Raw genomic sequence first — 15,957 nt, 5'->3', positions numbered from 1 at the left:
TGAGTCGCAATGTGGCAGGTCCAGAATTTCTGTAAAAGTATGCATTGTTTGTACACTGATATATGAAAGCTCGACAGTACACCAACTGTAACATATGCTGAAAAACAGAAGGGAAATCAAATGTCTGGCAGCAGTGCTAACCTCCCAAAACCAATCTACTCAGTTGCTAGGACGAAAGAATTAACCAGAATAGACAAGTTTAGAATCTAACATGTTAACAACTGTATTCTATCCCTCCAGCCTCACGGAATCTGACTAAACTGGTAGTGAAGCTACTCTCACAATGGGTCTCATCTGTATCATTTAGAGCGGTTACTGCATGTCAAGAAAACAAAATGTTAGTGTAAACTCCTGAAAATGTTAATTTATTTACAAAGAGATAAGACCATGCAGCAAACATAGGCCAAAATATAATTGCATGGTTCAGAACACATTTTTACATGCCTAATCAATCGACCTTCCTTTCAAAGAATATGAATTGTTCGGGTTCATACTTTACAGTGATTATAGTCAATGAAAATGTACACAAACCTTAGGAATAAGCCTTGCTGACCGTCTTGGTAGTGTAGAAGGCTTCTTTTTAGCAGAAGCACTTCGTAAGCTAAGTTGTATATTTCTGGGAGGTTCACTATAGACTGCCGGTGTCATACTCTCTAACTCCTCAAGCACCTCAGCACCACACACTCTATTTTTGTCAGTAGAACCATGACTTTGTGCTGACCTACAGAAGAAAGGAGGTCTTTTAATATGTAACTAGTTGCTGAAAACAGAAGTACTAAAATTGCTTATAGAGAACATACTCTGCACCATACTTTGAAGTCAGGGAATTAATAGCATTATCCTGCAGGAGGATGGAAGTTGGTTAATAACAAATTGCTCCAGGGACACAAGTTCTATATGTCAATATATGCACAATCAACCAAAACACCATAAAGCACAACGAAGCATTCTGATAATTAAGCACCTTGCATTACGCACAGAGAGCATCATAACATCATATAAAGAACAGGGAGTCACATAGATGGAATGCTATTTCATAACATACGGAGTTTTTTTTTTAAAAAAACATAGTCAGCACAAGACAGTGTAATAAAAAAAATGCGGCACTGGAGTTCACAAAATTTACTTTCTTAATTTGTTCCTGGTTTTCGGAATGTATAATGTGCAGTAAGTTTTTCCAGTCAGAGTACACGAAGGCATTGGTAATTAATACCAAAAATGCCAGCTAAGGAGGTCAGCGGAATATCAATTACCAAATAAGAAGCTTTGCAGTTGCAGAGCTAAAAGTGGAACATGTAGACTTTGCCATGGACCAAAAATACATATTTATCAGCTTTCCTTCTCTTCCCCTTTTACTACAAAGTGCAAACCAGTAAAATTAGTCAGTCATGCATTTACTATTTTCGTGAGACCCTCGCGTCAATGTCTACAGATAGTAGGCAAAAGCGTCTTAAGAATTAGTTGAATATAGGAAAGCAAGCATAAAGTAACTTATTTGTTTCTAAAAGGTATAGGGAAAAGGTGACTTAGATAAACCAGAGAAACTGACCACTTCAAGGAGTGCTTGAATGACTATAGGCCTTCTAACAAGTGAAACCAAAGCCAAATAACAAAGATTACTGCTTAAAAGAAGGCTCACTGAAGGTCAATGTCATATAAGGAAATTTAATCATGGAGCTCCACTCTTTCACATAATTCAAGTCCATCCATTTGATTTTCGAGTTCATATTTTATTTAGAAATTTTGCATCCAAACCTATAATTCCAAAATAAGTCCACTCACTTTGAGTAATAATATGCATAAAAATATATTGTTTCAAATAGAAAGAGTTACATATTATGAAAGTATTTTTCATCATGAATATAGTAGCATATCCTACTTTCTGATTAAGCAGACATGCGAGGCGTTGGAAGAGAGTGGATGTCCAAAGTCCATGGTCAGGAAGCACAGGACCTATCTACACACTACACCTTTTTTAGGGAAATACACTTTTAGAAGCTAAGATACTAAGAAGACTGGTTCTTGTGCAGAACTTGGAGGTAGTCTTAATGCATAAAGGTATTAAGGAACCAAATCATCATGGGGGATCATGGCGCTTGGGTGACATCAACATTCGCTGGTTCAAGAGCAAGTCTGCAAACTCCATCTTATTTATTCACACCTTCAGGATGTTACAAAATTGCGGACTGGTTGAAATATGTTTTAGCAGGTCATGACTCCTATAATGTGCCTATGAGGTGGTGCTTTTGCATCCCACTCATCTAATGAAGAAGCTGGCAACATTGTTGTCACAGTTAACTTCCATGATGTGATTAAGTCTATCAGCATCTCATCATAAATAGTGGCTCAATTTCAAGTCATAGATCACAACTATCAGATAAGCACAGGGAACTCAGGAATGAGTTTGGAACTGCTTGAGCTCTTCTGGCCCAGAGAAAATAGTGCGTGCAAAATGCAAAGCTTACGGGTATAATGATAAAAGCTCAACTACGATGCACAGAAAAAAATAAACGCTTGCCTGGCCATATAAGCCTGTCTCTGTACCAGAAAAATGAAAAGATGGCATAAGAAACAGAGACAGAGAATCCAAGATGACAGAGAAGGGACCATGCAAGACTGACATAAAAAATGTCACTAATTAAGGAGTCCATGTTATTTAGTACTTTATAACTCACTTTTTTTGGGAAATTGGAACTTTGAGCTTATCAAGATCGTGCCTCCTGTAATGTTACACTATTGTTTTATTAATTAGACCATCCAGATGCTGTGGACTTGGGTTGCATCTGCCCAACCAACCCAGTACTGCCTGGCCACACAGTCAGGAGGTTGCGCGCACTGTAGGAGCAGCGGCAGCACTTCCTTTATCCTTTCACGCCGTGTCCACAGGTCGATTTGGAAATTAGAAAGAGCTCTAGTTTGCTCTGGAAAGATCCTTTCTATAACTATAAGGTTCCATCTACAGGTTTGCTAAGTGATGCCCTCTCACCAACTTCAACCACAACTACCGCAATCCTCCACCAATAAACCACTCCCCTGACACCTATAATCTTCAGTCTGATGTAATCCTTCACCACACAATCGCATAGTTCGGTCATGTCTGAGAGGATCCAGCACGAAGGATGGCATTTGATTCAAGCATAATAAGCAATGGCATAGGGCTATTTGTCCAAAACAGCTTTCAACAATACAAACAGGAGCTTGAACTGAAATCACTAGGTAGAACCATGAAGTTTGCACCAACCATATATACTGTGAAAATATGACGGCTGAACCTTAACTAGTAAAAAGCAATATAAAAAATTGCCAACTTGACCACTTGCTGAGCACCAGTGGAAAGGACTGAAGGAATAGAGAGTATAGGATGAACTGAAAAGGCAAGCATGGTATACATCCAAGACCATGTGAAGATCGAAAACACAGAAAGCAAGCGCACATGATACGTGCATAAAGAACTGATAAGCAGAATAGAGGACCTAGAAGCCATAAATATATGCAACATACATAGCAGGTTCCGAGGCATCATTTGCTGCTACAAATAAAAAAGTTTTTCAAATATTGATCTTATCTAGGGCAGAAGACTGATTGTAACATCATGTCATAAAGCTGAAGACATACGATCATGCTCCAAAAAACCATGGGAAAAGGCAAAAAAGTGGCTAGTTAAGAAACACACAGCATAGCATTTTTAGCATTTTCAATATGAAATACCTTAGGAAGTATCAACGCATATCAAATTATTTAGCTAATATCAAGTACAACAAAATTACCGAGGCAGCAGATGATGATGTTGGATGTGCTTGGTCAAAACTTCCAGCAACACAATGATCTGCAGAGCTAGCATGTGACTGGGCATCTGTAACTGGCAGTTTTGCTACTGTCTGACCGGCTAGTTGACAGGAAATGGACAAACTGTCACCACAACCTATATCTTCTTCCACTGCCACTGCCTCCACTGGTCCATTTTCCATTAGGGTTTCATGGACGTCATCATTGTGAGAAAGCTGAACCCTTGCAGGAACATCTGCAGTTTGTTTTCCCGACGATTTTGGACAGGAGTCTTCATTGGAGACACTTCTAACCACACCCCCTGATGAAAAGGTAGATAAATTGTCGGTATCAGCAACTGAAACATTTTGATTGCAACAAATTTTGCCAAAAACTTTGGTTTTACCAGGTATCATCGTGACTTTATTGCCAGTTGGTTGCATGGAAGCATCATCCAAGGGTACAGTGATTCTTTCAGGCTGCATAAAGACATTAGCAGATTCTGGAGGAAGCACCTCATTATCCAAAGCACTGGGCTCAGATGTCACATTGTTCCGAACATCAGCTGTTAAACATGAAGAAGAAACCACTGGAGCACCTTCCTGATACCCAGAAAGTTCAACTGGAGCACCAGCTAATGTAGATGTGGATGACACTGAGTTCACAGTAATTGTGTCAGCTGGATAGGGAACTGAACGAGAGTTCTCACCAACATCTGAAGCACGTGACGAATTAGTGGAAGGAATGATATTCACAGCTCCCTTGCTCTGGATGTCAACAATGATATTCCCTGACGGTGAGACAGTGCTATGATCATCCTTAGTTGCCAAGCTGCTAATAAAGCTGGAGAAATTCCCATGTTCAGGAGGTGCAATGCACATTTCTGCCATGAAGGTCTTGGCCCAACTTGCTGGAGTGGAGTTCAGATCAACAACAAGATCAATGCCCTCGTCTGACATTACAGAAAATTGAACAGCAGGAGCATTTGCTGACATCTTATCAGATGGCCCACAACCTTTAACTGCGGTATCTTCTGTATGGCTGAAAGGAGTGGAAGCCTCAGGATATTTTTCGACAATAGGGGGACAAATTTGATCGATGATGTTATCAGGTGAACGATGATGTTTGCTAACAAGTCCTGGATTTGCTGACTTAGATGCAATACCCACATCCCTTTGAGATTGCAAATTATGATCAGTACCCCGTTCAGAAGATGAATGACCATGACAATCTGGCCTTCCATGGTTGATAGAAACTGGAGAAATACTTGTACCAGTGTCAATCCCCTGCTACAGTATAGAGAAAAAGAATTAGAACAAAATCCATTTACACAATACACATGCAAATGTGCAAAGTATATCATAGATACATGGTGAACAGACTTACATTTCAAGTGAAATTACCAATAAAATTGCTAGTTCAAAACTCAAATGCAATCCTATACCAACAATAAAGCAGCACAAAATAGAGTCCAAATAGAGAATCTGAACATAAATTCCAATCCAGGAACAGATCTCTTTCTCCCAATATCAATGTTACATCTCTTCACAAACATAAAAAGCACTATAGAAGAAGTGCCACTTTTGTATTTAGGATGGTCAGTTATTAAAAGTGCAGGTTTAACAGGAAGAGCGTAAACCAATCCTAAATAGTTCTGGGCAATTTGCATTTTCCTTTCCTTCTTTTTTTTGGGTTTGGAGGAGGGGTTTGTGTTAGTTATACTTTTATGCTTCTCTAAACTCTTAAAGTTATCGAAAAAAATCCTAAGTCAAAGTGGCATAATAATCTGATTATTGGACAACTTGTGTGAAAAAGAAGAAATTGATAATGCAAAAGAATAGCTGCAGGGGTCAAGCAAAAGATATGGAACATGGATGAACCCATTCATTATACAACAGCAACAAAGCCTTTTGGAGTAGGCAAGAGCTGAAACCCAACACGAGCCACCACCAAAAGGGGAAAATAAAGAGAAAAGTCATCCGATATTCAGAATTTTTATGGTTCAGGTATGTGGAAAACAATTATTACAGTTATAACAGCTTCTTACCCCTTTAGTTGTTTCATCGACTGGTGTTTGAGATCCTTTTTGATGCTTCACCTGCGCAGGTGGTCTACCATCATCTCTGCCATTGTATGGGCCTCTTTTGTTGCTAACATGGTCGCCTGCAGTTTATTAAGCTGTCAATTATTCATACAGCATCATCTTTCAGAGAGAAAAAACTGGCACAATAAAACATTGTGCAAACGTAAGCAATCCGCCATCTAAGTTTAACATAAAGAAGTTTCTGTACATACACGTGGCTGTTTCTTTCACAGTTGCTAATGGGATAGTCAAAGCAGCAGGAGGAGATGCCTGTATAGAAGAAAACAATTACTTCCTTTCAAACTTTGAATTTAAATGAACAATTGAGCTCATACATTGTGGCAAACTCTGATGTAAAACTAATAAATTTCAAACATAACATATTAACATATACGCTTACCTCAAGCAGCGATGCAAGCAAGCTTGCTAACTGAGTGTGGGTCTTCTTAGCAGGAAGGTTATACCTTTTGCACAAACATTGGAGCTCCTGGTAACTGAGACTCAGAAGATGATTTTTGCTCTCCTCATACCCCATTGGATTGGCTATTGACACGAAAAAGACACTACATCATGAGCCCACTTCATTTTTCATCCATACAAATCACGAACTTATTTATTACAACAGGAAGGTGGAGGGGCTACAGGGTTTGTTAGTATTTGTGAGGAACCAGGCATCAGGCAAAGACCAACAGTTGTGTAACCAGAAACAAATGCTAGGGTCTCTGTCCTACTGAAACACAACAATCACAGACAAGACAAACTAAAGTTCAGCATTCTACTCATACAAAACACAGTACACCAGCAGATGGCACCCAAAAAAAAAAACAAGCAGCTTCCTGATGTGCTCATTGTAGTACCGACCCCTAAGGATAGAAACCAAGACTTAATCAACTACAAAACACAGCACACCACAACATTACAAGCAACATCCTGATTTGCTCATCACACTACCCACACTGATAGAATAGAAGACAACTGGGCATAACATACGAAACACTACCGCATCAAATTCCACGACCAGGGCTAATCGTCCTAATTATAAGTGATCCCACATGCCGCATGGTTCAATGGCAAACAAGCAAGCTTGACTCATGCTAACATCATGAAATCGGCCAAGGTTTACAAATTCCAAAACGGATCAGAAAAAAGCAGCAGAAAACCAGATCTAAGCCAGAGGAGAAACCCCTAGAGGCCACGCAAGTATCCACCAGAAGTCCAGAGCCGGCGGAACCAACCAGGCAGCCAACGGCACCACGCACAAGTGGAAGCAGCGCGAGCGCGGGCCCGCTTACCGCGGCGCCGTCCTGCCCTCCCGCCCGCTGACGAGAGCTGCGAAGGGGAGCCGACGCCGGGAGAGCCCAGCGGAGACAGCGAGCGGCGGGCTCATCGCGGCGGCGGCGGCAAATCCATACGAGAGAAAACGCGAGAAAGCGACGAGAGGAGGGGCGGGTACGGGGATACTCACGGCGGAGGCGGCCGGCGAGCGGCGGGCGGCGCGGGAGGAGGGAGGTCCTGGGCAGGGTTTGGAATTCGGTCGGTGGATTGGAGAATGGAGGCGGCCAGGGTCAGGCGGCTGTGGGGATCGGGACAGGGACAGACAGCGTTCCCACGCGGCTGCCACCCGACCTGGCCGCCTGCCTGCTGCCTGGAGGAGGGAGCAGGAGCGTTGGGTTTCCTCTCCGTGGTGGGCGCGGGCGCGCGGGTGGGCCTGGGCCCGTGAGTCTGCGGGCCGTTTGGGTGGGCCACACTTGGGCTTTGGACTCGAACGAGCAAGCCCGATCACGCCATCGACTCAGGCCAGTCTGGCAATTTTACTGACTTGGAAAATATCATTATGATAAAAGAGAAATGGAAACGTTTCATCACATAAAAGAGAAATTTCATCCCTATGACACCCAACAGGCAATGACACTCTGCACTGAAACTGATCTCATCACCATCGATTGTGTCGGTGTCAGGAAGCCTTCACACGTTTGAGTTTGAATTCCAATAGTGATTTCTCCCCTGGCTTTGGAATTTGGATGGACTATATAAATAGGTGGTAACGTTGACTATGGATGTTCCCGATAAATCAACATTACCTTGGTTCGGTAAAATAATACTTTTACCACTTTGGCTACAACAATTTAGGAGGGACACCTATTAGTGATTGCTAGCTAGTGGGCCGATACTTTTTTAGCATTTCTTGCGCGACATGATTTTTGTATTGTAATGATATGCGTAATCTTTTTAGGATTAATGATGTGTGCAATTGATTAAAAAAGAGGAGCGCGGAACTTTTTAATCATGCCAGTATGCCCCCTGGAGCGTGAAACTTTTGGTACACGCCGTCCTGGGGAGAAAGAAAATGTTGTTTGAAGAATCTTGACATGATATTTGATGGCTTTTGTAACTGCTTGATACACCACATCATCCATATAGATATAGTTATCTTGAACATATGCCAGGTAGAATCTATGATAAGCATTGTACAAGTGGTAAAAAAAAATAACATGCGGGTATATTTAATTAATGAAAGAGTCGTACTGTCATGGATATGTTATGCTTGAAGAGACTAGAGATGATACCTTTTGTATCGTGGGATGGTGGAACATTTTGTCACTTTTGGTGTTGAAGTTTAATGACTACTATGAATCTCTTTACATAGGAAACTTGGGTTCTCTTGATGACAAAGCAAAAGTTTTAACTTTATTGTCCTTAAAACAGACTATAATTTGATTAGAATTGTCCTGAAAAGCGTGTTTTCTGAATTGTCATTGATTTCTAACAAAATTAATGATTTCAGAGAGATTACCATTGTATCTAAGAGTACACATCACTATTTTTTGGTAAATTAGTACCAATCTCAGCACTAAGGGAACGGGGATCCAAGAAGATCCTTACAAGCGGGGCCCGCCCACAGTAAGGGGCTCCCTCCATATAAGGCCCAGACAAGAAGACGGGCCTAGAAACTTAAGGGTAAAAAAACAAGGAAAATATCCCCCGGGAAGACCTCCCGGGGAGGCCCCTGTGAGAGTTCGTGTGGTGGAACCGCCCAACTTAGACTGGTTTAAATGCGCCTAATTGCTGCCGACGCAACAATTATCCGAAACGCACTTAAAACAGTATAAGTCCGGTCGTCCGTCGAGTGTCCCTAGGACTCCTCGAAAGATCCACGTTATATTTCATAGCCATACATCAGGATAGTATCCGCGATGGGATAACATCAACAAATATTACATTTTTTGTACATACATAAAAAGTTGCGAATTATTACAGAACTTAGATTGAAACAAACTTAACAGTGCAGTGTTAGATGGAGTTCTAAGACTTAAAACGGTTCAGGAAGAGATGAGCATTTAAAACTTCTTCTTAATGGTATTGTGAGACTCATAACAATACCCTAGGGCTTTGGGGCTTCCTCCTCAGTAGACTCCTGCGGAGCTTCTGAAAGATAACCATAAGGGATAACCCTGAGTACGGGGTACTCAGCAAGTCTTACCCGACTAACCAATATAATAGCTTTCTTTGGGTGTATATGATAGCTTTTGGTGTACTTGGCTGATACAACTTTTGCTGAAAAGCTTACTACAAGTGATACCTTAGTTTTATCTTTTATTTGGGTTAAGTTATTACCTAACCATTCTAAATGATGAGCAGAAAGTAAAAGCAACAATAGATATTAAGTCATACATCAAACATTATCAGAAAGGTATATTATTCATGAATTTATACTACGATGCTCAACAGTGATCAAGTGCATTCATAACCGAGAATTGCGGCGATTCGGATCCATTTACATCCTGCTGGAGAGTACCCTGATCACCAGCTTCATACGACTGTCCAGGTCGTACATAACAACCTCTCGATTAGCAAAATCAATGATTGGGAATACGACTACCCGGACCCAGGGACGCACCCCCACATGGGACCCCACGTCTGGCCCGATCACCATGTGAGTTTCAAGCTACGCCCCTGCCAATCTCCAGCACGTCAAGCGCGGGTACGAAGTATTCCTGATCAGAGAGTTCGCTAACCTACTGGGCTTTACTGGTCCCATATCCAGTAAGTGATCAGAAGCTTATCACTTGATCAAAGGTTAAGATAACGAATCGGGCCTTAACCAAATTAATCTAGCAGACAGAACTACAATTCTAGCTTCTGTCCGCTTCCCAATTTCCAAGTTATCTCCTCATAAAAAGCATGTATGACTCAATAGTTTTCCTTAAGGTTGGTAAACCAAGCATGTAAGCGGGTAAGCAATTCTAGACTTGGGTTATCTACTAAATGGTTGAACAAGTGGCAAAGATGTCCTTAAAGCAAGGCATGATCATACACAAGAATAGGTTTCAAGCAACTCCTAAACTTAGTGCATACAAATAGCAAATAACCAATAATTGGACACATGCGATAATGACTCCAAAATAGATAGGTATAAATGCACCGGGGCTTGCCTTGTTCGCTTAAAAAGTTATTATTGTCCGACGGGTTGGCCTCGTAGGGGACCAATTCAAAGACTTCTTCGAGTTCCGAGTATCCTTCTGAAAATTCCAAATAATCTGCTTCTGGTGCTTCGGGATCTATAGCACAACACATGCAGGGGTTAGGAATGCAAAAAAAAATTTGAATAAAAGACTATACAACTTTCTTTCATGATAAAGTTGCAAGCCAACAAGGACTATACAATTTATCATGATAAAATTGCAAGTCAACACACAAAAACCCAAAAAGATTAGCCCTCAGTTTTATTTTCATACTTAACCCTACTTAAGGCTTTTTCTTTTATTTTTAGAAAAAAGTTATAATTAATTTCTAACTTGAAAACCTAATTTCCTATGAGTTAAGAATAATTTGTGATTAAGAAAATGTTATTCCATATTTTATACATTTTATAAATATTAAGTATTTATTTAATTACCTTAAAAAGGAAGGCATTAAATAAATACCCAAATTTTTATTATTTTTCTAGGGTTTAAAAATTTTAATGCATAAAGGAAAATAAAACAAACCTAACACAATTGGTTTCACTAATTTTGGACATTCCTAGAAATTTCTGTGATTTAAATGGTGAAAACGGATTTAAACTAATTATTCTATAAAGGAAATCTAATTTTTCCCGAAAAACACCCGGAAAAACTTTTCTTACGCGGCTCCAACCTACCCTCTCTCGCGCGCGCTGGGCCCCACGGCGCGGACCCACTCTTCCCTGTTCCACGTACCCGCCGGCCTCTTTCTCTTCCTAACGGGCCCTTTGGGCCGCTTTCTTTTTCCTTTCCCTTCTCCGGTCCGACACCGGTCCACGGCCCTCTTTCTTTTTCTCTTTTCTTTCGCGAGCGCGGCCTGCTCCCCACTGGGCCTCCGGCCCTTTTCCTTTCTTCGGTTAACCGCGCGCGCGTTCCTGGCTTCAAGGCCGCGGCCCACTGGCCTCCGCGCCCCGCCGACCGACCCCTTTCTCCCTCTCTTCCTCACTGACGCGCGGGCCCAAGGCTCCAGCACCTTCTTCTTCCTCCCGCCAAAATGTGCGCGCGACAGGGGGCGGCGCGACTCGCCGGCCGGTGCCCCACCGGCGGCGAAGCTAGGTCAGGACAACACCTCTACACCTTCACGCACCCGTGCGCGGCAATAGCTCCTCGGGAGATGGCCGGAGCCATTCCCTCCACGGCGGCGGGCGGCGACACCTTCGGCCGGTCGCGACTACTCACGACGACGGCACAAACTACTCGAACAACTACTCTTACACCATCCTGGCATCCGAGGGACTTGCCTACGACTACTTAAGAAAGAAGAGAACCGGCGCAAGGTGGTGCTCACCGTGAGCGGGAGGCGCGGCTACGGCGGACAGAAGCGGCGGCGGTTCAAGGCGTGCCGGCGAAGAAGCTAGGCAACAAGCTGCTAGGGTTGCTGGTGGGATGTGGGCGGAGGTGTGGACGGAGGGAATCGACGGGAGGTGCGGTGTGGCGGTGGAATTTTACTCGGCGGCGGTGTTTGACAGAGAAGGCAGCGGCGGTAAGAAAAAGACGGCGGTGAAACGGCGGCGCGGGAGCGGTGAATATACAAACGACTTACCGAGCGCATGGGCGACACCGTGGCCTACTCGTAGGCTTGCGTGGTGAGGAGGTGGCCTAGCCGTCGCGCTGGCGAGCGACCGAGAGCGGCGGCGGCGACACGTCGAGTTCGCTCTGTCACAGCTCCCCTTTCTTCTCTCCGACGCCCGTGACTTCAGATCCAAATTGCGGTTGATTTCCAATCCAACGGTCCCCAAGTGTTTTAACCGAAGTTGGAGATAAACTTGAACCCTTCACTTTTTATTTTGGTTCTGACCCGAGATAAGCATCAAACCTAGCTGAATTTTGAATTGTTTCTCGTGTTTGTCTGAATTTTACTGAATCCGATATTCAGTTCGTCAGTTAACTGACAGTGACATCGATCTCACTTGGTGAATCAATTTAGTGATCCAATTCCTTTTCTTCCAGTCCAACTTCTCTCCATTTGTGTTCTACAACATCCCAAGTTTCCATTTTGCTCAAGAACGACTACTCCTTTGGATCTACATTGCTCTGAAATCAACTCCAAAGTAGACCAGATGCTGCTATTTTCAGACTTAGCCATTTTCAGTGTGACAGTCATCTGTGACAATGTGCTGACTTTGAGCTCAATTTCGAAATTGTTCCCTTCCATGTTCCTGGCCAACAACACCCAATTCTAGGAGTCCAAAGTCCATACTTTGATATGGTGTAGTTGTTCTGATTCACTTATTTGAAAAATTCATCAGAAATCAATTTTAAAAACAGACTCTGCTGCTGTTTTTCTGAACTTCTATTTTCGAACGGTGAACAGTAAGTGCATTTTCATTTTCTTTCTTCAATTCCTTTGAGATATTTTGGACCAGTTCTGCTCCAATTTCTTGATCCTTAAGTTCTAGTCACTCTTACACTTGTATTCCATATTTTTGCCGAATTTTTCTGAATTTCAAATTCAAAATTCAAATTTTGGCCAAATTTGACCCGAATTTGATTTTCGGCCAATTTCTTTTTCTTTTCTTCTCAAATTGCTTTAATTCTTCAAAGTCACTTGGATGACTAAAATGACAGCTATTACAGTTCGCTTTGAGGTAAAGCGAACGGTGGCGTGTCCAGGCGTGGATGGGCACAATAGTTGAGGTAAGTAGGCCACCGGTCGCCCCATCCCCGTATAACACCATCGTCACAGTTGATGAGACACGCTTGAGCACCTTGGAGATTGGCGACCTCACCCGTCCCGTCCGACAGGCAACGGCCGCTGCCCTCGTGTCAGGAGCGCTCGCCTGGCTCCTGGCCGAGAAGGACAAGCGCTGCCAGGTTACACTACTAGAAATATGAGCATTCATCCTCAACCTTAGTATCGGTTGCATTTTGACCTGGTATAGTACCGGGTCATAACATTACCTGGTACTAAAAGTGACCCCTTAGTACCGGGTGGTGTTATGACTCGGTACTAAAAGTCTCTTCATGGGTTACTTCAACTTCAAAAGGAAAGCATATCTACCTCCATCACATGTGATGTTTAGGTGAGATGGTAAGGAAGCCTCACGCGAAGCTTGAGGTCGTGAGTTCGAATCCCATGGACCGCGCACGCCCATATTATGCGTGAAAATCCACGGAGCGCGATGCGCGTGTGCGGGCACCTCCCGGCTGTTCGTCAGATTTTTTTTTCTTTACTTTTTTATGCAAAAAACACATTAGTACCGGTTGAACCGGTACTAAAGGGGGTTAAGTACCAGTACAAATGGTCGTTTCCCGATAATGATAAAATGGTAAAAGGAGGAGATTGACATGCAGAGTCAAGCGTCGTAAAGCCATGCGCATTACGGCGAGGGGCGTCAGGGCAAGCGGTCGGTGTGTTAGGAGCACTGTAGCAAGGAGGACGGTCATTGGGCCGCTGCATTCACACACAAAAGGTGGAGGGAAAGATTGGGGCGCAAGGTTTTCCTCGATCAATCCAGCCATGGGCCTAGCCTATAAAAGGTTGAGCCTTGAACTATTAAAGACAAGCAAGATAACACACAGATGTAGGGTATTACACTTATGAGCGGCCTGAACATGTCTAAAAATTTATCATGACCATCTACTAACTCCCCTCACTACCTCTCAAAACCCTGTGTACGAACTAACCTCTAGACTGGATCTCGACGGACCACCGTCGCAAACCATAGCGAAAACTTTGTTAATCTCAAATTCTTACGGTTTAATCACTTTAAAAGTGGATTTAGACTGTGTACCTACGTTCATACTTCGTATAGGTGAGACCATGAGGCTAAGGCCCTGTTTGTTTGGACTTTCAGCCACTAGAAGCTGAAAGTCCAAACAAACAGCCAGCTTTCGAGCCTAGCTTTTTGTGGGCCAGAAGCTGTGGAAAGCCACGTTACAACGGAAAGCTGGAAAGGAGCAAAAAATGAGCTTCTCACGAGCTTTCAGCCGTAATTACTCGCCTGCCATCGGTAAAGGGCCCGAAACGGTACGCTTCTTTTTTTCTTTCCCCGTCCGCCTCCTCCTCCCCAAACCCTATCCTCGGACCGCGCTGTCCTCCCCATCCCGCGGCGCTGTCCGCATCCCGCGCCGCCCTCCCCATCCCATCACACCGCGCTCCCCATCCCCATCCCCACGCGTCTGTCGCGCCACCCTCCCTCTGGCCCTCGCCCCTGCACGCGCCGCCCGCTTCCTCCGCCCCTGCACGCGCCGCCCATCCTCCGCCCGTGCTCGCGCCGCCCATCCTCCGCCCGTGCTCGCGCCGCCCTTCGCCCCTGCTCGCGCCGTCATTCCTCCGCCCCTCATCGGTCGGTCCCTGTTCGCCCCTCACGCCCGGACCCTGCTCGCCCAGCTCCTGCTCATGGACGTCACCCGGCTCCTGGTCGTGGACGTCGCCCGATCTGCAGCAAGGTGAGCACCACATCCCCTAGAATCATGGTAGCCTAGAATCATGGTTTAGGAGATTTGAATCATGGATTAGGATTTGGAATCGCCAATCCGTTAAATGATATCTTTGTATGCAATCATGAACAAAAACTCTCTGTCTAGATGGAGAACAAAGGAAAGGGTAAGGGAAAGAGCAACGAAATATGCTGATACAAGGGTTTTTAATGAAGCATTGCAGAAATATGCTGATAAATTTCCTTTATCCGCCAGAAGGTACAAAAATATGGCACCTATAATTTTTTTTATTAAATGGACCATATATTATTACTAACATCTTGGAAATATATGTAGGAAAGTACTACCTTGTTGACTCGGGTTATCCTAACCGGAAGGGTTTTCTTTCACCATACAAAGGAGAGAATTATCATTTACCAGAGTTTCGACAAGGTCCAGAGCCAAGAGGTAAAAAAGACTTGTTCGATCACTTACATTCATCGCAAGTGTTCAATCGCTTACATTCATCGCTACGGAATGTGATTGGTATTCTCAAAATAAAGTGGAGCATATTAAAAAAATATCGAGCTATCCAATGAAAAAGCAAACAAGGATTATAATTGCATGTATGGCCCTACGCAACTTTATTAGAGAAAGTGCTTTGCCTGATGAACTTTTTGACATGTGTGATCAAAATGAAGACTTTATTCCAAGTGTTGGTCAAGCAACATCATCTCAACCGCAAGCACATGGACATGAAAAGAGCGATATGAATGCTTTTCGTAATAGTATTGCCGATACTTTGATGGCCATGAGAGAATAGTGTAATGTCGCTTGAACATGTTTGTGACTTATAAATACATGGATAATGACCCATTAAATTTATTATAATTATATTGCCAACAAAGTCTATGAATAATTGTGCATGAAACAAATAGAATTAGTACGTACACATAGGGGTAATAGAGATATTGTACATCTCTTCTAGCCACTATCATCGTCGAAGAAGTTGGGTTGCCAAACGGATCCCAGCTTTCAGAAAGCCAGCGTTCCGGGATGGAAAGCTAGAAGCCAGCTTTCGAAAAGCAGCTGAAATCAAACAGTGCCTAACTGTGCTTCGGAAAAAAGAAGCCGCACAACTATCAAATATTCAAATAATGAAGGACGACGGACGCCGACAGCTGGGCCCAACTAAATTTTATCCTCAAAGCTCTTACGGCCCACTGGTCAGTGACCCAGCACCCC

General features: G+C 43.4%; 1 protein-coding gene across 5 annotated transcripts; it reads right to left on the bottom strand.

Moving 5' to 3' along the window:
* LOC117843727 (uncharacterized) lies at positions 1–7,493 on the bottom strand. Of its 5 annotated transcripts, none has more exons than XM_034724409.2 (9): positions 7,314–7,491; positions 6,249–6,391; positions 6,061–6,118; positions 5,813–5,928; positions 4,172–5,054; positions 3,768–4,087; positions 801–841; positions 532–721; positions 1–315 (listed from the first exon to the last, which is right to left on the bottom strand). In XM_034724409.2, exons 2-9 carry the CDS (start codon positions 6,381–6,383, stop codon positions 313–315), a joined length of 1,746 nt encoding a protein of 581 aa, XP_034580300.1. In that variant the 5' UTR covers positions 6,384–6,391; positions 7,314–7,491; the 3' UTR covers positions 1–312. The 5 variants fall into 5 exon arrangements, 4 of the variants coding, with proteins under 4 accessions (XP_034580300.1, XP_034580301.1, XP_034580298.1 ...); XM_034724410.2 differs by having other exon boundaries at positions 4,172–5,051; positions 7,314–7,490; XM_034724407.2 differs by having other exon boundaries at positions 3,768–5,054; positions 7,314–7,492.
* Between the last annotated feature and the right edge of the window lie 8,464 nt (positions 7,494–15,957).

This window comes from Setaria viridis, chromosome 2, assembly GCF_005286985.2.
Source record: "Setaria viridis chromosome 2, Setaria_viridis_v4.0, whole genome shotgun sequence".
In the NCBI taxonomy this organism is placed as follows: Eukaryota; Viridiplantae; Streptophyta; class Magnoliopsida; order Poales; family Poaceae; genus Setaria; species Setaria viridis.
The sequence above is the reverse complement of the archived record's forward strand: the minus strand, read 5'-3'. Positions and strand labels throughout refer to the sequence as shown.

Bases quoted from the DNA above. Each gene is read 5' to 3' on its own strand.
- LOC117843727 (XM_034724407.2), bottom strand. From the start codon at position 6,383: ATGGGGTATGAGGAGAGCAAAAATCATCTTCTGAGTCTCAGTTACCAG. The intron at 6,119-6,248 runs GTAAGCGTATAT...TCTTCTATACAG, and splicing joins TGCTTGCATCGCTGCTTGAG to GCATCTCCTCCTGCTGCTTT. The intron at 722-800 runs GTATGTTCTCTA...TTTCTTCTGTAG, and splicing joins ACTTCAAAGTATGGTGCAGA to GTCAGCACAAAGTCATGGTT.